Source organism: Scyliorhinus canicula, chromosome 5 (genome assembly GCF_902713615.1).
Source record: "Scyliorhinus canicula chromosome 5, sScyCan1.1, whole genome shotgun sequence".
Classification (NCBI taxonomy): domain Eukaryota; kingdom Metazoa; phylum Chordata; class Chondrichthyes; order Carcharhiniformes; family Scyliorhinidae; genus Scyliorhinus; species Scyliorhinus canicula.
The window spans coordinates 133,140,158-133,163,424 of NC_052150.1; the positions used below are offsets into that span (position 1 = coordinate 133,140,158).

The 23,267-nt window shown below is 44.7% G+C and overlaps 1 protein-coding gene across 1 annotated transcript in view; it reads right to left on the reverse strand.

Annotated features, from left to right (window-relative positions):
* znf830 (zinc finger protein 830) overlaps positions 1-23,267 on the reverse strand; it is an 81,374-nt gene that overhangs the window by 54,570 nt on the left and 3,537 nt on the right. Inside the window, exons 2-4 of the mRNA XM_038797714.1 lie at positions 20,781-20,880; positions 18,549-18,657; positions 4,640-4,673 (exon numbers count right to left, since the gene is read on the reverse strand). Of these exons, the coding sequence (XP_038653642.1) occupies positions 4,640-4,673; positions 18,549-18,657; positions 20,781-20,880 (243 nt within the window). The remainder of the gene's footprint in view (positions 1-4,639; positions 4,674-18,548; positions 18,658-20,780; positions 20,881-23,267) is intronic.

Here is a 23,267-nt window from a genome sequence, read left to right on the forward strand (position 1 = left end):
CTGCTTGGTCTGCTTTAAAAGCCAGCGATTTAGCCTGGTGATTTAGGACTGAGGTGAGGAGGAATTTCTTCACCCAGAGAGTGGGGAATCTGTGGAATCACGACCACAAAACCTAGTTGAGGCGAAAACATTGTGTAATTTCAAGAAGGAATTAGATATAGCTCTTGGGGCTAAAGGGATCAAGGGATATAAGGGGAAGGCAGGGTTAGGGTATTGAACTTGGCAATCAGCCATGATCACAATGAATGGCGGGGCAGGTTCGAGTCCTCCAGCTTCTATTTTCTAATTACATTAAATAGCTTTGGTGGGGTGGTCCTTCCTGTTGTTGGACACATATTCAGTTGCACATATTTAGGAGAGGGTCTTAGCTGGACCTAATGCTCCAGAATAACAGCACTGTCATTAAATCAACATTACAGGCTGACTGATGACAGCCAGCTTGGGTTACTGCCTGTGCAGAGTCTGCACGTTCGGCCCATGCCTGCATGGGTTTCCTCCTGGTGCTCCGGTTTCCTCCCATAGTCCAAAGGTGTGTTTGTTAGGCGAATTAAACATTCTGAATTCTCCCTCAGTGTGCCGAATAGGCGCCGGAATGTGGCAACTAGGGGATTGTCATAGTAACTTCATTGCAGTGTTAATGTAGGCCTATTTGTGACAATAATAAAGGTTAATATTAGCTTCATTTGATATTGTCTCTGGGCATCCCTGATGACTTGCCAGATTTCGTACCTGGATTTCTTCTATAAATCAGGGTCGCCTATCCCGATTACCCGAGACCTGGCTTTTGTTGGGAGTCAATCTCCCGATTAAGCCGTGGTTTCCGGTTGGGGAACTTAAGAAGGAAGTACTACCTTCTTTGGCATGCAGTCTTCTACATATTTTCTGATGAAGTCGGTGACGGTGGTGGCATACTTATTTGGTTGGACACTGAATTCTTAAATATGGATCAGTCCACGGACTCCAAGCAGGAGCTGTTCTGTTACCTCAGACCAGCACCTCATGACCTTGATTCTCCCGCTTAAGGTTCTGCATGTATGTCAGGAGAAGGAGCACCGTCTTATGGTCCGATTTTTTGAAGTGCAGTCGGGGGATGGATCGGGAGTCGCCCTTGGTTTTTGTGCAGCGGTGGTCGAGAGTGTTGGTGCGCCTGGTGGGCCAGATGTGTTGGTGGAATTCTGGCAGTACACTCAAGGTTGGCCTGGTTGAAGTCCCTGGTCACGATGAACAAGGCCTCTGGGTATTCTCTTTCATTGTTAATTATAGCTGTGTATGGACAGCACGGTGGCGAAGTGGGTTAGCCCTGCTGCCTCACGGCGCCGAGGTTCCATGTTTGATCCCGGCTCTGGGTCACTGTCCGTGTGGAGTTTGCACATTCTCCCCATGTTTGCGTGGGTTTCACCCCCACAACCCAAGATGTGCAGGGTAGGTGGATTGGCCATGTTAAATTGCCCATAACTTGGATAAAAATTAATTGGGTACTCTAAATTTATTTTAAAAAAATTATAGCTGTGTACAATTCGTCAAGCGCCTTCTTCACTTCCACCTGGGGTAGGATTTAGACCGCCGTGATAACAGGAGAAGTGAACTCCCGTGGAAGGTAGTATGGGTGGCACTCCAGTCAGGTATTCCAGGTCTGGGGAGCATTAGGTCGCCACATACGAGCACCAGGAGGAGTTGAAGAGGAGGCAAACCACCCTTCCCTTTGCCCGATGATGCCGTGCGATCCATCCAGTGTATTGAGAAGCCTCCAGATTGTTTGGCACAATCCGGTGAGGCAGGGGTGAGCCATACCTCCGTGAAACAGAGCACACAGTCTCTTACTTCCCTCTGACAGGCAAGTCTAGCGTTAAGCTCGTCCAATTTGTTTTCGATCGCTTGGACGTTTGCCATGAGTATGCTGGGGAGAGGAGACTTGAAACAGTCTTGTTTTAGTCTTACCTGGAGACCGCCGTATTTCCCTCGCTTCCTTGGTCGGGGGCTGCTTTTGGATGGTCCCGGGATCCAATGGGAGAAGTCTGACCTTGTGGAAGATGGATGGTTGTATCTGGTGAAGACCGGGGTGTTTTTTTTGTTTTCAGGGTCGCATCTGGCAAGGACCTAGGCGCTGGTTGCGATTTTGGGGTTGCCGGGGAGGGGGAATTGTTTGCGATCCAGTCGGACCCCAGGGATCCACGAGTATGGGTCTACCTTTCGGCGGTTTTGGATCCTTGTGTGGGGTCCCTGCCGTTTCAGGGACCTTTAGTCTTGGTTTGTGTCGCAGGCAGGGGCTTCCTGGGTCAGGTTGGGCCGGGTCCCGTGTTCAGTTCCAGCCTTGGTGGTTTGGCGGGTGCTCCTGGAAACGAGCCATGGAGTATGCCTGGTCGGACCTCCATGTGTATTCTTCTTTCTTCCATCCTCCGGCAAGTCGGGGTGCTGGGCGGGTCTCTCAGGTCGGATCAGATTTCCAGGTTGGGACTCATCCACTTCCAGCTTGATGTCAGGGTCAGGTTGTTGGAGGAGTCCTGCTGGGTCGAGTCATCTGGGTGCCTAGCCATCTATATTTAATTTATCATATCTTCTCAAACCAGATCTACCACGCAGATCTATCACTATTTATTAAATTTAAAACCCTCTCTACTGCAGTAGTTATAAGAGTTGCCACAACACTTATCACAGCATGGTTCAGGTGATGTCCATTCCAATGGTATAGTGCACTCTTCCCTATTGTTGGTGCTAGTACCCCACGAATCAAACAATTTTCTCCCACACCAATTTTTGAACCATCTGATTTATTCTGTACTAATTTTCTTGTGGCTCATGTAGTGATCCAGATATTATAACCTTTGGAGATTCTGCTTTTTAATTTAGCCCGTAGCTGCTCATATTTCCTCAGCAGAAATTCTTCCCTAGTTTTACACAGTCACTGGTGCCTACATGGTGCAAGACCACTGGATCCTCCCCCTCTCACTGCAAATTCCTCTCTAGCCCAAAGCAGGTGTCCCAAATGTCATGGTCAGTTTTGCTCCTCCACTCTCCAGCCACCAATTTCATTCATACAGGTTGCAAGAACCTCAAATTTGTTGGACAATTACAGAGGCTGAGGCTCCTCCAAGTCTACCTTTGGGTCCCTATAACTGCCTCACTTGAAATCACAGTATCCTGTCCCTTACCATTGACCCAACCAGAAGACCCTATCCCTAACGGGTGTGACTTCTGCCTGGTACAAAAGTGCCCAGGTAACATCACCACTCCCAGATGCAAAGCAGTGACTGCAGATCAGCCTCCAGCTTCATGATTCTGATCAAAGCTCCTCACACTTATTGCAGATGTACTTGCCCTAGATCACACTGGCAACCTGGAGCCCCTACATTCTGCACTTGCAACTCATCATTTGTCCTGCCATCATCATTGCCTGTTAATTTTTTAAAAAACTAATTTATAAGTAATAAACTCTGTTACCCCCAATAACATTTATGATTGCTGTAAACCTTATTACAACTAAAAAAAAATGACAATTTCTAATAAATTACATGGGTTTTGACAATAAACGAGCAAAATATTCACAAAGCAATCACTTATCTACTGCCCTGTGATGTTACACTTTTATTTCTCTCTGAATGCGCTGTTCCATTCTGGAGCCCAGAGTGAGTGGAACTGGATTGATTAGCTCTTCTATGTGCTGCTATCTGCCTCCCAGTCGTACCTTCACACTTCGCTCACTCTCCTAGGTGCTGCCGACTGCAGATGCCGATTTGACTACCTCTAACCACCTCCCTCCCCCACCATGACTATTCAAACACCTGACTACACTATCCCTCCAACAATCCTGCAACACCCGAATACAGCACTGCCCCAAGTATTGCCCCACAAAAAGCCCCTCAAACCTGACTGCCCCAGCCTGCGCTCCCAACACGCACAACACAACTAACCCCACGACTTCCCATCCTTACAACCCCAGACCACCCTGCAAAAAATGAAATGAAAATCGCTTATTGTCACGAGTAGGCTTCAACGAAGCTACTGTGAAAAGCCCCTAGTCGCCACATTCCGGCGCCTGTCCGTGGAGGCTGGTACGGGAATCGAACCGTGATACTGGCCTGCTTGGTCTGCTTTAAAAGCCAGCGATTTAGCCGAATGAGCTAAACCAACCCAAAAAAGCGACTAACGCCCGCGCAACCCCCCTCCCCCACCCGACTACCTTCCCAACATGACTACCCTCTGCCACCCTATCTCCTTACCCACTTATCTCAAAGCTTAACTTCTTTTCTTAACTTATCAAAATAGCTTAGTGACATTTAAACTTACGGCCTATGACAGTGAATGACAAAAAAACAGCATTATTTAGCTTTCCCCTAAGCCTCTTGCACTATAAAGGAAGGACTCCAGAACCAGAGCATTCCACATTTCTGAGGACGGCTGGTTTGAAGTTTGCGCAAGAAAGTGGCGCTCTGGTGCATGGTAAGTAAATAGATAAGAGTGGCAATCCAACAGTAACATCAACTCCTTGGAATATTTGGGCCAGAAAAACAGAAAAGGACTGCAGTAAGAATTAATGTGTGAAATAAGTGGGAACAAGTTTTTTTTAAGCTTTGGTCCAAATATAATGTTCAAGGGAAATCAAACCCTGATATAAGAAAACTTTGCTGACAAAATTACTCACCGAGAGGCTGCAGATGTTTTGGATTCACCAAATACTGTAAAATGTAAACCAAACAGTTACTAACCAAGGAATACTTGGAAGAAATATTAATCAGTGTCTCAACATAGAATTAGCTACACAATATTTTAAACAGCAAGTAATGTACTTGTAGAGTACTTTTTTATTGAACTTATTGTTATATATTTTTATGTATGTATGAAACGGAGATGGACTAAGGGGGACAGAATAGAGGGAGAGGGAGACAGTTAAATACAGTGCATGCAAAAGAAACACTCCCTCACTACTTGCTAGTGGCAGATCTGAAGATAAGCAAGACATTGGGGAAATGGTCAAAGGCAGTAAAAAAATATATAAATATAAATGAAAAATAAATTATTTTGTCCGTAAAATATTAAACTGCATCCTATAAAATGCTCAAGTTCAACCAGACATGAAAAATCACAAATAAAGTCTCTAACGGAGTTCAAATCTAATCTCCCAACATTTGGGAATGGTCATTGAATGATATGTTCTCAGAAAAGGAAGTGGCCACTCAGATGCCAGCTCTCTGAAGAGTAAGGGGCCTCACGGTAGCATGGTGGTTAGCATCAATGCTTCACAGCTCCGGGGTCCCAGGTTCGATTCCCGGCTGGGTCACTGTCTGTGTGGAGTCTGCACGTCCTCCCCGTGTGTGCGTGGGTTTCCTCCGGGTGCTCCGGTTTCCTCCCACAGTCCAAAGATGTGCGGGTTAGGTGGATTGGCCACGCTAAATTGCCCGTAGTGTAAGGTTAATGGGGGGATTGTTGGGTTACGGGTATACGGGTTACGTGGGTTTAAGTAGGGTGATCATTGCTCGGCACAACATCGAGGGCCGAAGGGCCTGTTCTGTGCTGTACTGTTCTATGTTCTATGTAATCCCACTTCCTGCATTTTCCCTGTGGCCCTGCATTTTGAGTTTCTCTTCAAATAATTGTTCAATGCCCATTTGCTTGCCCTGATTAAATCTGCCTCCACAACCCTCAGGCAGTCAATTCCAGATGCTAATCACATGCTGCATAAAAAGGTTACTCCTCATGTCGCCATTGCCTCTTCTGTCAATCACCTTAAAGAACCTTCTGATTCTTTTGTCAACAGAAATCATTTCCCTATCTGCAATGTTAAGACCCTCAATATTTTGAGCATCTCTCCTCCAAGGAGACCAGTCCCAGTTTCTCCAATCTATTCACATAACTGATACGCCCCAACCTTGGAACCATTCTCATGAATGTTTTTTGGACCCTCTCTAATGTTTTCACATCCGTCCTAAAGTGTGGTGCCCAGAACTGGATGCAGTATACCAGTTGAGGCTGAACCAGTGGTTTTAAACAGGTTTATCATAACATCCTATACGTTATGCCCTTTTGATAAAGACTAGGATCCCTTATGTTTTACAAACTGCTTTCTCAGCCTGCCTTCAATGATTTCTACATATATCCCATGTCCTTTGCACCCCTCTAAAATTGTACCCTTTATTTTATATTGGGTCTTAGTGCTTGTCTTACCAAAATTAATCACTTCACACTCCTCTGCATTAACTTTCAGCTGACACATGATGCCCATTCAACCAGCCTGGGTGTGTCTTTATTATCATCCTCCTCATAGTTCACAATATTTCCAAATATTGCGTCATTCAAAAATTGTGAAATGATGCCTTGCACACCAAAATTTAGGGGCGGGGTTTTCCACGCTCCCGCCCACGCAGATAGCCCGTCAAGGCCACCGGTGGAATCTTCTGATCCCACAGCTGTCACAGGGTTTCTTGTTCTTTGTACCCCCCCCACACCTGGAGATTCACTGTGTGGGTTCGCTGCCAGCAGGATCTTCCGAGAACAGCTGGAAAATTCCAACCTAGATTGTCATTCCTACGCAACCCCACGAGATCTCCAAAAAACACCCTTGACTGTGGTCCTCTGTTTCTGATCATTCAGACAATTTCATAGCATCATCATAGAATTTACAATGTAGTGGACCTCCAGTGGCGCTTGTGAGCAGGTCGGCCACATCGAGAGGTGCTCCCGCTGGTGGCCACTATTTGCGGCACTTTTGGGGGTTTCCCCGATTCTTCGCTCTCCCCCCGATTGCCGTCGGTCTTTGGGGCAGTCATGGGTGTCAAGTGGGACCGGTTTGAAAACCGGCGATGAAACCCCGCGCGGGTGTCGGGCGGCAGGAGCTGAGACGTCAGGCCCAGCGTGCGCGGCAGTCGGAGCAGCGGGGGCGGAGCCAAACAGAGGACGAGGCTGCAGGCCCGAAGCCAGAGCGCGATGTAGGTGAGGGGCGCGATTCTCCGACCCCCACGCCGGTTGGGAGAATCGCGGGAGTGCCGGGCGATTCCCGCCACGCCGCCCTGGCACCCACATGCAATTCTCCCACCCCCCACTAAATGGCGTGTCGAGTTTTACGACAGGCCGCTCGGAGAATCGCCGCTCGCCGTTTCGAACGGTGATTCTCCGGCCCAGATGGGCCGAGCGGCCTGCCCAATCCGACCTGTTCACACCGGCGCCAACCACACCTGGTCGCTGCCGGTGTGCACAGCGCGCGAACGCTGCGTGTGCGGCCTGTGGGGGGGGGGGGGCCAAACACCAAGGGGCTGCTCAGTGGGGATCTGGCCCGCGATCGGTGCCCACCGATCGGCAGGCTGGCATCTCTAAAAGACGCACTCTTTTTCCTCCGCCGCCCCGCAGGATCACTCCGACATGTCTTGCACGCTGGGAGGACAGCAACTGCGCATGCGCGGGTTGGCGCCGGCCGCGTCATTTATGCGCCGCCACTTTGACGCGGTGCCAAGGCCCGGCGCGCGAAATTGACACGGCGCCGCTCCTCGCCCCCTGGGGGTGGGAGAATAGGGGCCGAGGAGCGGCCTCCGATGCCGGAGTGAAACACTCCGGTTTTCACTCCGGCATCGGCACTTTGTCTCCCGTTGGGAGAATTGCACCAGAGATGTTTTACATCAGGTGGCTCCCGCCTAGAATGGTTTAAGTCTGGTCCCAAGGGAATTCTTGAGGAATACAAAAAAAGAGAAAGAAGTTTTAAAGGAAGTTTGTGAAAGGGGTGGAAATTAGATGTGGGACTTTTGGGGGACCAAGGATTCTGTGACAAAACTGGAAAGGTAATTGAGGAATATGTAGGTTTCAACTGTACGGGTGAGGTGTCGAAGGCAGTTGTCTGGGAGGCTCTAAAGGCAGTGGTGAGGGGTGAGGTGATCTCGTTTAAGGCCAGGATGGACAAAGAGGAGAGGTTGGAGCGGCAGAGGGTAATAGATGAGATTTCGGAGGTAGATAAGAGTTATGCAGAAGATGGGGACCCAGAGAAGTTGGAAAAGAGGAAGGAACTACAGGTGAGCTTTGACCGACTATCTACCAGGAAGGCGGTGGGCCAACTGAGGCGAACAAGGGGTGCAGTTGATGAACATGGAGATAAGGCAGGTATGTTAGCAGGTCAGCTCCGGAGGAAGGCAGCAGTAAGGGAAATTGTTCAGGCGAGGGACAGGGCAGGGAAGTTGGTGGTGGCTCCAGATCTGATTAACAATGTCTTTGAGGAATTTTATGAGAGGTTGTACAGGTCTGAGCCACCTGGGGGAGATCGGGAGATGCAGGAATTACTAGATGGGTTGGAGTACTCAAGGTTAGGGGAAGGGGACAGGGCTGCATCGGATGGAGCGATAGTGGAGCAGGAGATAAAAGATGCGATTGGAAGGATGCAGTCGGGGAAGGTGGTAGGGTCGGATGGGTTTCCAGTGGAACCTTATAAAAAATTCAAGGATAAGCTGGCATCCCTGATGGTGGGGATGTTTGAAGAGGCGTTAGGGAAAGGGGTGTTGCCACAAACGTTGGGGCAGGCATCGATTTCCCTGTTGCTAAAAAACATAAGGACCCGACGTATAGGCTCATATCACTTCTGAATGTGGACGCAAAACCATTGGCGAACGTACTGGCGGGTAGGCTGGAGGAGTGCCTCCCGAAGGTGATAAGTGAAGATCAGAGAGGGTTCGTTAGAGGGAGGCAACTCTTTTCAAACGTTGGAAGGGTATTGAACATGGTTATAGCACCGGCGGAGGGGAAGGAAATGGAGGTGGTTGTGGCATTGGACGCTGAGAAGGTGTTTGACCCGGTAGAATGGGGGTACTTGATGGCAGTTCTGGAGCAAATTCGGATTGGACCGAGATTTGTAAACTAGGTAAAGCTACTATATAAGGAGCCGAGGGCATGTGTCCGCACAAACAACATCAGCTCAAGATACTTTTCTCTCCATCGTGGGACTAGGCAGAGAGGTCCTATGTCTCTCTCTCCCCCCCCCCCCCCCCCTCCCCCTCCCCCTCCCGTTTGCACTCGCGATTGAGCCGTTGGCCATCGCATTAAGAAGTTTGGGGGTATGGAAAGGAATAGTGGGGGGGGGGGGGGGAATACAGCGTAGGGCGGCCTTATATGCCGATGACTTGCTGTTATACGTGTCGGAACCGAGTGTGTCGATAGGGGGAATATTGGAGCTGCTTCGGATTTTTGGGTCTTTCTCGGGGTACAAATTAAATCTAGACAAGAGTGAGTATTTTGTGGTGTCTCGGCCGGGTGTGGGGGGGGGGGTGCCATTCCGTAGGGCAGGGACTCATTTTAGGTACCTGGAGGTGCAGGTTGCCAGAGAGCGGTTAAAATGGACGTGTTGTCGCAATTTCGGTTTATTTTCCAATGCCTGCCGATTTTCTTGCCAAAGGCTTTTTTCAGAGAGATTGAGGGAATGATTCCTTCGTTCATATGGGGAGGGAAGGTGACCAGAGTTAGAAAGGTGCTGCTACAGAGGGGAAGGCAGGCAGGAGGTTTGAGTCTTCCGAACTTGGGGATGTATTATTACTGGGCAGCGAATGTGGAGGAGGTGTGGAGCTGGGTCAGAGGGGTTGATTCCCTGTGGGTCAGAATGGAGGAGAGTTTATGCAGGGGGTCGGGACTGAAAGCACTAGCAACAGCGCCGTTCCCGATGGCTCCAGGGAAATACTCAGGGAATCCAGTAATAATAGCTTCATTGAGAATTTGGAGGCAGTTTCGCCAACACTTCGGGTTGGGGGCAGGGTCAAGGGAAATACCGATTCGAGGGAACCACAGATTTGAGCCAGGGAAGTGGGATGGAAATTTTCAGAAATGGGAGGAGAAGGGGATTAAGACACTAAAAGATTTGTTTCTTAGGGGTCGGTTTGCAGGATTGAAGAAACTGGAAGCGAAATATGGGCTGGAGCAGGGGGAAATGTTTAGATACATGCAGGTTCGAGATTTTGCCAGAAAGGAGATACAGAGCTTCCCGGTGGGGCCGGCCTCCACATTGCTGGAGGAGGTGCTGACAACAGGAGGACTGGAGAAGGAGGTCGTGTCGGCGGTTTACGGAGCTATTTTGGAAGAGGACAAGGCACCACTGGAAGGGATCAAAGCGAAGTGGGAGGAAGAGTTGGGAGAGGATATGGAGGAGGGGTTCTGGTGTGAGGTGCTCCGGAGAGTGAACTCTTCCACCTCATGCGCGAGGTTGGGACTGATACACCTCAAGAGGGCAAGGTTGCGCCAATTCTTTGAAGGAGTAGAAGATGTGTGTGAACGTTGCGGGGGTGGGGGGGGGGGAAAGAGAGGCACTAATCAAGTTCATATGTTCTGATCCTGTCCAAAGCTTGAGGATTACTGGAAGGTAGTTTTTAGGGTGATTTCTAAAGTGGTGCACGTGAAACTGGACACGGGCCCCCGGGAGGCCATATTCGGGATGTCAGACCAGCCAGGGTTGGAAACGGGCGCGGAGACAGATGTTGTAGCCTCCGCCTCGTTGATCGCCTGAAGGCGGATCCTGATGATTTGGAGAGCAACCTCTCCACCCTGTGCCCTGGCGTGGCGGGGGGACCTGTTGGAATTCTTGACTCTTGAGAAGGTTAAGTTTGAACTGAGGGGAAGGAGGAGGGGGTTCTACAATTCATGGGCATTATTCACAATGCACGTTCGAGAACTGGATAATGTTGAACATTAGTTGGGGGGGGGGCTGGTTGGGAGGGTTGGGGAAGGGGGCTGAGTGTGTTAATGGTGACTATGGGTGATTCCTGATTCCTTTCTGTCATTTGTTTATGTGAACATGCGGACTAATGTTTGGGGTTTGGTGGGGGGATGGGATTGTTATTGATATGGGGATTGACATATTTGTTACTGATTATTGTTTATTGTTGATGGGTGTAAATTTGGGAGAAAATGTGAAAAAGGAGAATAAAAATATTAAAAAACAAAAGAATTTACAGTGCAGAAGGAGGCCATTCAGCACATCGAGTCTGCACTGGCCCTTGGAAAGAGCACCCTACATAAGCCCACACTTCCACCCTAACCCCATAACGCAACCCAACCTTTTTGGAACTAAGGGTGATTTAGCCAGTTCTGTATCCATCTTGCCAGCTCACCCCTGATCCTGTGTGACTTCACCTTTTGTACCAATCTGCCATGAGGGAACTTGTCAAAGGCCTTACTGAAGTCCATATAGACAACATCCCTACCTGCATCAATCATCTCTGTGACCTCTTCGAAAAACTCGACCAAGTTAGTGAGACACGAACTCCCCTTCACAAAACTGTGCTGCCTCTCGCTAATACATCCACTTGCTTCCAAATGGGAGTACATCCTGTCTCGAAGAATTCTCTCAAGTAATTTCCCTGCCACTGACGTAAGGCTCACCGGTCTGTAGTTCCCTGGATTATCCTTGCTACCCTTCTTAAACAAAGGAACAACATTGGCTATTCTCCAGTCCTCCGGGACATTACCTGAAGACAGTGAGGATCCAAAGATTTCTGTCAAAGCCTCAGTAATTTCCTCTCTTGCCTCCTTCAGTATTCTGGGGTAGATACCATCAGGCCCTGGGAACTTATCCACTTTAATATTTTTCAAGACCTCCAACACCTCATCTTTTCGGATCGCAATGTGACCCAGGCTACCTACACACCCTCCTCCACACTCAACATCCACCAATTCCTTCTCTTTGGTGAATACTAATGCAAAGTATTCATTTAGTACCTCGCCCATTTCCTTCTGGCTCCACATATAGATTCCCTCCCCTGTCCTTCAGTGGGCCAGCCCTTACCCTGGCTACCTTCTTGCTTTTTATGTGCGTGTAAAACGCCTTGGGATTTTCCTTAACCCTATTTGCCAATGACTTTTCGTGACCCCTTTTAGCCCTCCTGACTCCTTGCTTAAATTCCTTCCTATTTTCCTCATATTCCACACAGGCTTCGTCTGTTCCCAGCCTTCTAGACCCTCGCAACTGTCTCCTTTTTCTTTTTGACGAGACCTACAATATCTATGATTATCCAAGGAATCGATGCAGGAAGTCGGAGGGAAGTAAAACGGGGCCAGAAACAAAAAGCAGTAAGGGGAAAAGTTTAATGCAGAGAAGCCATAGTCAAAAATGGCCATAGTACAGGGTACAGTGACTGAGGAGAGTGTGTAAAGGGAGGTGGCCAATGCAGGATTGAGGGTGTTGTACCTAAATGCGCGCAGTATACGGAACAAGGTAAATGAGCTTGTTGCGCACATTGAAATTGGCCGGTACAATGTTGTGGGCATCACAGAGACGTGGCTGCAAGATCAGAGCTGGGATCTAAATATCCAAGGATATATGTCCTATCGAAAGGACAGGCAGATGGGCAAAGGGGGTGGGGTTGCAGTGTTAATAAAGAATGAAGTTAAATCAATAGCAAGGAGCGATATAGGATCAGAAGGCATAGAATCGCTGTGGGTAGAGCTGAGGAATCGCAAAGGTAAAAAGACACTGATGGGAGTTATGTACAGGCCCCCGAACAGTAGTCAGGATGTGGGGCAGAAAATAAATCGGGAGATAGAAAAGGCATGTAAAAAAGGCAATATTACAATAATCATGGAGGACTTCAATATGCAGGTGGACTGGGAAAATCAGGTTGGTAGTGGATCCCAACAATTTGTGCAATATCTAAGAGATTTTTTTTTGGAGCAGCTTGTGACAGAGCCTACTAGGGAACAGGCAATTTTTGATTTGGTGATGTGTAATGAGGCAGACTTGATTAGGGACCTTAAGGTGAAGGAACCCTTAGGGATCAGTGACCACAATAAGGTAGAATTTACCCTGCAGTTTGAGAGGGAGAAGCTGCAATCAGATGTAACGGTATTACAATTAATAAGGGTAACTACAAAGACATGAGGGAGGAGCTGGCCAGAGTTGACTGGAAAAGGAGCCTAGCAGGGAAGACAGTGAAACAGCAATGGCAGGAGTTTTTGGGGGTATTAGGGAGGCACAACAGAAATTCATCCCAAGGAGAAGGAAACATGCTAAGGGGAGGACAAGGCATCCATGGCTGATGAGGGATATCAAGGACAGTATAAAGGCTAAAGGAAAAGCATACAAAGTGGCGAGGATTAGTGGGAAACCAGAGGATTGGGAAGCCTTTAAAAGCGAGCAGGGGCAACTAAAAAAGCAAAAAGGGGGAGAAGAAGTAGTATGAGTGCAAGCTAACTAGTAATATAAAGGAAGATAGGAAGAGAGTTTTGCAATATATAAAACGTAAGAGAGGCAAAAACAGACATTGGACCACTAGAAAATGTGGCTGGAGAAGTAATAATAGGAAACAAAGAAATGGCAGACGAACTGAATAGTTACTTTGCATCAGTCTTCACGGTGGAAGATACCAGTGGGATGCCAGAGCTCCAGAAGAACCAGGGGGCAGAGGTCAGTGAAGTGACCATTACTAAGGAGAAGGCTCTGAGGAAACTGAAAGGTCTGAAGGTGGATAAATCACCTAGACCGGATGGACTGCACCCCAGGGTCCTAAAATAGATAGCTGAGGAAATTGTGGAGGCATTAGTGATGATCTTTCAGGAATCACTGGAGGGAGGAAAGGTCCTGAGGACTGGAAAGTCGCTAATGTAACACCACTGTTTAAGAAGGGAGGCAGGCAGAAGATGGGAAATTATAGGCCGGTTAGCCTGACTTCGGTCATTGGTAAGATTTTAGAGTCTGTTATTAAAGATGAGATGGCGAACCTCTTGGAAGTGCATAGTAAAATAGGACTGAGTCAGCACGACTTTGTCAAAGGGAGGTTGTGTCTGACAAATCTGTTAGAGTTCTTTGAGGAGGTAACAAGCAAGTTAGACAAAGGAGAACCAGTGGACATGATTTATTTAGATTTCTAGAAGGCTTTTGACAAGGTGCCACATAGCAGACTGTTAAATAAGTTTAGAGCTTATGGTGTTCAGGGTAAGATCCTGGCATGGATTGAGGATTGGCTGACTGGCAGAAGGCAGAGAGTGGGGATAAAGGGGTCTATTTCAGGATGGCAGCCTGTGACTAGTGGTGTGCCTCAGGGGTCTGTGCTGGGACCACAACTTTTTACAATATACGTTAATGATCTGGAAGAAGGTACTGAAGGCACTGTTGCTACGTTTGCAGATGATACAAAGTTGTGTAGAGGGGCAGGTAGTATTGAGGAAGCAAGGGGGCTGCAGAAGGACTTGGACAAGCTAGGAAAGTGGGCAATGAAGTGGCAAATGAAATACAATGTGGAAAAGTGTGAGGTTATGCACTTTGGAAGGAGGAATTTAGGCATAGACTATTTTCTAAATGGGGAAATGCTTCGGAAAGCAGAAGCACAAAGGCACTTGGGAGTCCTTGTTCAAGATTCTCTTAAGGTTAACGTGCAGGTTCAGTCGACAGTTAAGAAGGCAAATGCAATGTTAGCATTCATGTCAAGAGGGCTAGAATACAAGACCAGAGATGTACTTCTGAGGCTGTATAAGGCTTTGGTCAGACCCCATTTGGAGTATTGTGAGCAGTTTTGGGCCCCGTATCTAAGGAAGGATGTACTGGCCTTGGAAAGGGTCCAGAGGAGGTTCACAAGAATGATCCCTGGATTGAAGAACCTGTTGTATGAGGAACATTTGAGGACTCTGGGTCTGTACTCATTGGAGGTCAGAAGGATAAAGGGGGATCTTATTGAAACTTACAAGATACTGCGAGGCCTCGATAGAGTGGACCTTGAGAGGATGTTTCCACTTGTAGGATAAACTAGGACCAGAGGACCCATCTCAGACTAAAGGGACGATCCTTTAAAACAGAGAATGGGAGGAATTTCTTCAGCCAGAGGATGGTGAATCTGTGGAACTCTCTGCCGCAGAAGGCTGTGGAGGCCAATTCACTGAGTGTCTTTAAGACAGAGATAGATAGTTTCTTGATTAATCAGGGGATCAGGGTTTATGGGGAGAAAGCAGGAGAATGTGGATGAGAAAATATCAGCCATGATTCAATGGCGGACCAGACTCAATGGGCCAAGTGGCCTAATTCTGATCCTATGTCTTCTGGTCTAAGGTTCCTGAAATTTGCCATATTTTTCCTTTTTCCTCACAAGAGCATGCCGATCCTGAATTCCTTTCAACTGACATTTGAAAGCCTCCCACATGTCAGATGTTGATTTACCCTCAAACATCCGCCCCTAAAATCCAGATGATCACATTACAGTTTGTGTGAATTTGCTGAGTGAAAATGAACTGCCACATTTCCCACATTACAACACTGACTGAACTTCAAAAAAGTCCTTCCCTGGCTGTAGAGTGTTTTGAGACATCAGGTGTTAATGAAAAAGGCTGTTTAAATGCAATTCATTATTTCATTCAGGGTAATCAGGCAGAGTCAACATGGTTTCTGAAAGGGAAATCATGTTTAACCAATTCATTGGAGTTCTTTGAAAAGTAACATATGGTTTGAATAAAGGTGGATGCATTATGTTTAGAATTCCACAAGGCATTTAATAAAGTGCCATATCAACGGTTATTGGGGAAAAAAAGCTCATGCAGGGGGTAACATACTGACATGAACAGAAGATTGGCAAGCTAATGTAAGCCTACTTGCGACAATAAAAATATTATTACTATTAACAGGAAACAGAGAGTAGGCATACTGGGTCTTTTCTCAGTTGGCAAAATGTGATGAATTAACTATTTACAATTTGATACTTGGATAAAGGGACCAAAGGAATAGTTGCTAAATTTGCTGGTGAAATAAAGATAAGTAGGAAAGTAAAATGTGAAGAGGACACAAGGAGGCTACAAAGGGATATAGATAGTTTATGTGCAAAGACCTGGAAAATGGAGTACAAAGCGGGGAACTGCAAAATTGGTAATTTTGGCAGGAAAAATTTAAAATAATCATATTATTTAAATGGTGAGGGATTGCAGAGCTCAGAGATGCAGATAATCTAGTGATCCTAGTGCATGAATCACAAAACGCTGGCATGCAGGTACAGCAAGTAATTAGAAAAGCTAATAGAATTGTCTCATTTATGAGGGAAATTGAATACAAAAGGAGGTTATGCTTCAGTTGTACAGAGTATTGGGACAACCACATCTAGAGTGTACAGTATTGATCTCATTTAGGAATGATGTAAATGCAATGGAAAAAGTTTAGAGAATGTTTAATAAACTAATACTTGGATTGGACAGGTTGGATTATAAGCAAATGTTGGACAGGCAAGGCTTGTATTCACTGGAGAGTGAGAGGCGACTTGATTGAAACATACAAGATCCTGGGGGGAGGGGTCTTGATAGGATCAAAGGAGAGGGAGTTTCCTCATGTGGGAGAATATAAAAATAAGCGTCACTGTTTAAAAATAAGGGGCCTCCCATTTAGGACAGAGATGGGAAGTTTTTTTGTCTCAACAGGGGAGTCTTTGGAAATCTCTTCCTCAAAAGTTGTTGAAACCCTGAGATTTCCAACTAGTGCTTTTAGGTTTGATATCTGTTGCACTGTAAATTAGTCTTTAAAAGCCATGATTGAATGATCCTTATGAGGTATATATAGATTATAAGAAACTCTTTATCCCTTACCATTATCAAAGCTGCAAATTTACAACAGGATGGTACATATGATGTAACAGTTGGGGGTAGATTTTCCTGTCCCGCCCACCAGGCAAATTATCACGAGTGGGATGGACCATTTGATGGACCACTTAAAAGTCCGTTTACATCGGGTGGGAATTTCTGGTTTCGGGGTAGCGTGGCTGGAAAATCCCACTCATGGAGTTAGATATAATAATAATAATCTTTACAGGTGTCACATGTAGGCTTACATTTACACTGCAATGAAGTTACTGTGAAAAGCCCCTGGTCGCCACGCTACATGCCTGTTCGGGTACACAGAGGGAGAATTCAGAATGTCCGATTCACCTAACAAGCACGTCTGTCGTGACTTGTGGGAGGAAACCCGTGTACCCGGAAGAAACCCACGCAGACACGGGGAGAACGTTCAGACTCTGCACATACAGTGACCCAAACGGGAATCGAACCTGGGACCCTGGTGCTGCGAAGCAACAGTGCTAACCACTGTGCTATCATGCCACCCAATATCTGAAGTTAGCAATACTGGGTGCTAGTATGAGCATTTAGCTGCACTGATGACAGTCCTCAGCTTCAAGGCTGGGGTAGCTTTAAGCTTTGATAGCATAAGCCGAAAGCCCTTGATTTTGCCAGTATCAGGTGAAGATTTTGGACTTCAGAGGTATTAGTTTATAACTTTCTACAAAATCTCCACAACAATTGAATGGAGTGGTTTGTGATTGGTTCCTGGTCTCATTTGTATCCATGTATTTCTCTCTCTTCTTCAAAGCTGTTAGTTAATAGCTATAAAAAATTCCTGCGATAATTCAAGCTCTTCCATTGGTGCTCATTTGTATCTTTCAATAAACTTAAAGTGCCACTTTCCTTATCCTAATTTATTTCTAGTCTTTCAGCTTCACATGCTTTCTCAAGTTTACCGTACACAAACCTTTCAAAAATTCTTCTTTTAAACAATGATTTGATTGTCGTTTTTCAAACAATTTGGAAAACCAACCAGTCCCCACACAGCAACTGAGCAAGAAAACTGTGCACATATTCAGACTAAAGAATCTGCTTACTGTCATAGCTCAGGGTAAAATACTACAGCAAAGCTGAGACTCCAGCTTTAATTAAGAAATTTAATGAGGAAATTAAAAATCACAAAAGATAACTGTGAACAAATTTAATCATGCAAATATGCATGTTTTAAATATTGTTTGAAAACCTAATGTTGAACAATTGAAATTTCAGAGAAAAAATGGCACATCATTTTAATATTTTTATAAAGTAAATATTTTGAAAGTTTTGCTTCCTTCCCTAATAAATGATAAGGGAAAATATTTGTTCAGAAAATCCCATTATAAATATTTGCACCGGGCAGCACGGTGGCCTAGTGGTTAGCACAACCGCCTCACGGCGCTGAGGTCCCAGGTTCGATCCCGGCTCTGGGTCACTGTCCATGTGGAGTTTGCACATTCTCCCCGTGTCTGCGTGGGTTTCGCCCCCACAACCCAAAAATGTGCAGAGTAGGTGGATTGGCCACGCTAAATTGCCCCTTAATAGAAAAAATAATTGGGTACTCTAAATTTATTTATAAATAAATATTTGCACAACTGGTTAGTATCATTTCACAAATTATATAATCACATAATCTGTTTTTCAGCTGTACAGTTGAGGGATAAATATTAGAGCTCTTCTATTTGGACTCATTTGCATTTTTCAAAAAATGTAAATATTACTAAGGGATTGTTTATACTCACCTGAGAAGACAGACAAGATGGGGTTTTGGTTTAACATTTTTGCTTATTGTTGTGGATATATATATTCTTCAGTAGCTCCACTCATTGCAGCACTATGTAACAGTGAAGGAGGTAACTGCTCGGCCTAGAAAATGTGCACTAAAGGCTGCCCGGTTCAATTAAAAGCCACAAAGAGAAAAGAAATTACTATTAGCCCAATAGCAAAGTTTTCTTTTACCAAGTGGACAGCATTTCACAAAAGGTAAATATTCTCCCAGGCATGACATAGTATTCTTAGAATATCAAATTGGTCATTACCTTTGACTTTCTTCGTTGCTTGGGATTCTGCATCTGTAACTTTCCTTTTCCCGACAGGAACTGTTGATGGCCCTGTTGTTTGCTTTGTAGCTTTTTGCTTCTCAAGGTTCTGTAGGGAACCAAATAAATTCATACACTTAACCTAAAAAGTAGTACCTTTAAGAATGTAATTTTAATGGAAAGGAATAGGGCAGCAATTCTGCTAGATTCAGATATTTGATACCTGCAGGAATGGTACCTCGTGTATGGAGAAATGAACTGTCAAACTTTTAAAGATACAGTACAGGAGCACACTCATGCTAAACAGAACCAGTATACTATTGACAGAGCTAGCAATGCCGTAAAATAACATTTTCATGTTGGCATGGTGGTTAGCACTGCTGTCTCACAGCGCCAGGGACCCAGGTTCAATTCTAGCCTCAGGTGACTGTGTAGAGTTTGTACTTTCTCCTAATGTTTGCGTGAGTTTCCTCCGGGTGCTCTGGTTTCCTCCCACAGTTCAAAAATGTGCAGGTTAGGTGGGGTTGCTGGGGATGGGGTGGAAGCGTGGGCCTCGGTAGGCTGCTCTTTCCAAGGGTCGATGCAGACATCATGGGCCAAATGGCCTCCTTCTGCACTGTAGGGATTCTATGTCAAAGCTCTGCAGTCCTGCACATTCATTGTGAATGGTGATGTCCAATTAAAAATTAAACTTCCATAATCCTCAACAATGTTGTAACCCAGCAGGTAAGTACAATGGCAAGGTTGAAGTGCTTCTAACAATCATCCCAAGTGCCAGTTTTCAGCCAATTCAATTTTGTTATGCTTTCATGGGATGTGGGTATTGCTGGCTGGGCCAGCATTTGCTGCCCATCCCTACCTGCACTTGAACTGAGTGGCTTGCTGTACCATTTCAGAGGGTAACCACATTGCTGTTGGTCTGTCGTCACATGTAGGCCAGATCAGGTAAGGTGGCAGGTTTCCTTCCCAAAACGACATTAGTGAACCAAATGGGTTTTAAACACCAATAGACAATGGTTTCATTTGAACTCTTGAAGAAAGAACATTAGCCCGGGTCCCTGGATTACAAGCCTAACAACATTGCCACTCGGCCACCATCACCCCATATTCAAGTGATATAAAACAATAGTTAAGTGCGAGATAAAGAAAATACTACAGCCCAAACGATATTTTAGCTATGGAACTGAAGACCTGAAGAACTAGTGAGCCTTAGCTAAGCCATTGTAGTACTGCATAACTCTGGAATGCAGGTTATGTCCTGTCATTAAAAGCATGACAAATCCAAACCGTCCAGTTGTCACATAATCTTGGAACACTCCATTTAACAGACACCACACACACTATATTGTTTCATAAGGCAGCTCACCTTTACCTTCTTAAGGATAATTAGAGATGGGAAATACATGCTAGCCTTGCCAGTAACACCCACATCCTAGAATGAACATATTTAAAAAAAACACAAATCCGCATCAATTTCTTTCATTTTAGCTTCATTGCAACTGGTTCCTGCAGTAACTCTGATGAAAGCTTCTTCAAGTGCAGATGAATTTAAAGCTTTTATCATATCTTTTCCTTTCAAGTAAATGTCATTATTCATTTGCCAGAATATTACTTTGGAATCAGTAAAAGGAAGCTGGAGTTCCTTTCTGTAGTCAGATCTAGTTTGCATTGAAGCCTATCAACTAGCAACAAATTAGAATATTTGCTCCCAGTTGAGAAATGACTTTGAAAAGGTGGACTATTGACAACACATGAATTTATTCTCATTAAAACAAAAGCTTGTTAAAATTTAAATAGAATGGTATTACAAGTGTGACAAATTTGCAATGAGCATCACATACATTGCAACCTGATAATGGTGATCATGGGAATGACCCAATTTTTCTTGGCATACAGATGTCAAGTCTGTCCAGGGTTTTCACCTTCAACCAAGAGATATTCAGGACAGCAGCATGTGGCTGTAATTGATCAATGATCGCAAGTACAAAGTGTAAGCATGTGGAAAGTTATTTCTCGACCCTTTCATTTACGCCTGCCCTGCCCTCCACAAGGCATAATCTAACCTTGTTTCTCTCAGCTTAAGTCTTATCATAACAGCCAGAAATCCTAAACAAGAGGCTGTGATATGAAAACTAGTCATTGTGCCAAACAAAAATAAAATTACAATGTAAAAATATGCCACGTTTATAGAATAAGATTTTTGCAATTGAGACGAAGTAACTATATTCTTACCTCTTTATGTTGTTTCCCTAATACGTGCGTCTGCCATAATAGTTCATTTTTTATTGGAGCACTGCAAAGCACACAGCTGAGGTGACCTAAGCTGTTGTATGTTCAATGGGATTAAGGTAAAACAAGCTGGAAAACTGAAGAAATGTTTATAGAGGCATATGAATTTCACAGAGAAAATGTATTAGAAAGCCATTTAAACTATAAGTGAAAGTGAAAATATGCCACAGATTTGAGAGATTAAGGAAAGGAAACGTACAAATTTGATTCACAACCCTTGTTTAAGTAACAAATGCTAGCTGGTGAGGTATGCAGACAACTTAGACATTTCACTACTAAAATACAAATTCCACTGTCTAGTAACTTTCTGAGGTAACATTTCAAAATTATAACAAATTTGTGCATTACATTTTCCTTAACAAAGTTACATTCACAAAATAAAGCTCAACAACCATTGATTTCCATTCTTTCCTGGGAAGTGGGCATTGATGGCAAGACCAGCATTTGTTTCCCAACCTTAATTGTCCTTCAACTGAGTGGCTTGCTGCACCATTTCAAGAGGCAGTTAAGTGTCAACCACATTTCTGCGGGTCTGGACTTGCATGCAGGCCAGACCAGCTAAAGATGGCAGATTTCTCTCCCTAAAGAACACGAGATAGATAGAGATAGAGATAGAGAAATACAGCACAGAACAGGCCCTTCGGCCCACGATGTTGCGCCGAACTTTTGTCCTAGGTTAATCATAGAATGAATGACCTGATGGTTTTTTTTGCAACAGTTAATGATAGTTGTATGGTAACCATCATTGAGACTAGTTCCATATCCCATATTTATTAATTGAATTCAAATTTCACCAGCTGCTATAGTGATATTTGAAACCAAAAACCCCAGAATATTAGCCTGGGCTTCTGCACTAGTATAATAAAAACAAAATACCATGCATTCTGAAAATCTGAAATAAAAACAGAAAAAAAAATCGGCATGTCTGGCAACATCTGTGGAGTGTGAAACAGAGTTAACGTTTTGAGTCCAATGTGACTCTTCTTTGGAATAGTGCTGAGTTTTTTCACCCAGAATTTTCTGTTTTTACCTCTAGGTTACCAGTTCAGTGACATTACCATGGGGCCATCATCTACAAATTGGATACAAACCAATTTGTATCACAAGGAAAGCTATTATAAAATTACAAAATTAACCCATAACAGTTGGAAAGTGCAAATGGGAATGCATTTTATCTAGTAAAACTGTGACACGCAGTTTGTTTTGAAATTAGGCGATAATTCATTTTGCTAAAAGATAGTGGGCAAGATTTTTTCCATTATTAAAGCAGAAATTGGCAAATAACTTGTAGTGAGGAAGAGATATCTCCTGAATAGCAAGTTATGGTAAGTTGTTGGATCATTTGCACTGCTTCACTGCTAGCTTTTCAAAAATTGTACCTCACCCCTTACCTCCCCATTTGTTTCATGTAGAAATAGAGCAAAATTCAATTACCCACTAAACGTGCACAGAAAGTGAATCTATTCATCAAGATCATTGCTAATGACCCCTAATCAATCTTGCTGCCCCAAAAAAGTGTGACGCAGCTTCAGGCTGTTAATTATTTTAGGATACAGTATTTTTAAAATGTAGAAGTTTAAATTTTATTCTTACTTTTCCTTTGTCTTTTTTTTCCTCTTTCTCAATCTAATGTTATTTCTATGATTGGTGTTATTGATGTAAACTCATTGCTCTAAAATAAACTGCTGAAAGACAGATTTATATAGAGATATCATGATCTACAGACAACTTTGACAGCCAGAGGATAGAGATGGCATAGTGATCAATATCACCAAACTAGTAATCCAGAGGCCCAGACTAGTTCCCTGGGATCATGGGTTTGAATCTCACTGCAGCTAGTGGAGTTTAATTTCAATAAATCTGGATAAATATAAAGGTAGTCTCAGTAACGGTAACCATGAAACTATCAATTGTAAAAAACGGTCCAGTTCAATAATGTCCTTTAGGGAAGGACATTTTTGTTTTGGTCAACAAAAAGCTCAGGGAGTGTTTCTGCAGCTGCAGAAGCATCCTGGTGAAGGAAGATCATGGCTATTGGGTGAAGGTTTCAAGGTGCAATTGTAGGCAACTTGGATTGTAAACACAAATAAGTGGGGTTAGAAGTAGTTATACAAAGATGTAGGTGGCACCAAGTAGTGTTAGATATCATAGTTTGTAATTGAGATCACAAGAATAAATGATGGGAACATCATGGGGAGACTTGGAATATTGATTGAAGAATTTTCTTCGAGCGTTCGATCAACAGAGGAGATGGAGAGTGACACATGAGATCCAAGATGGAAATGAACTCCCAAATGATGATCCGTTCAGTGTAGAAGGAATACTTTCCATTGATTGGAGTCATAACCAGCGCAAAGGTAGATGGTTCTGTTTGTTGAAGTCAAATCATCTTAGCTCTAGGAGAATGTTGCAGGACAGGACAGTGCACAG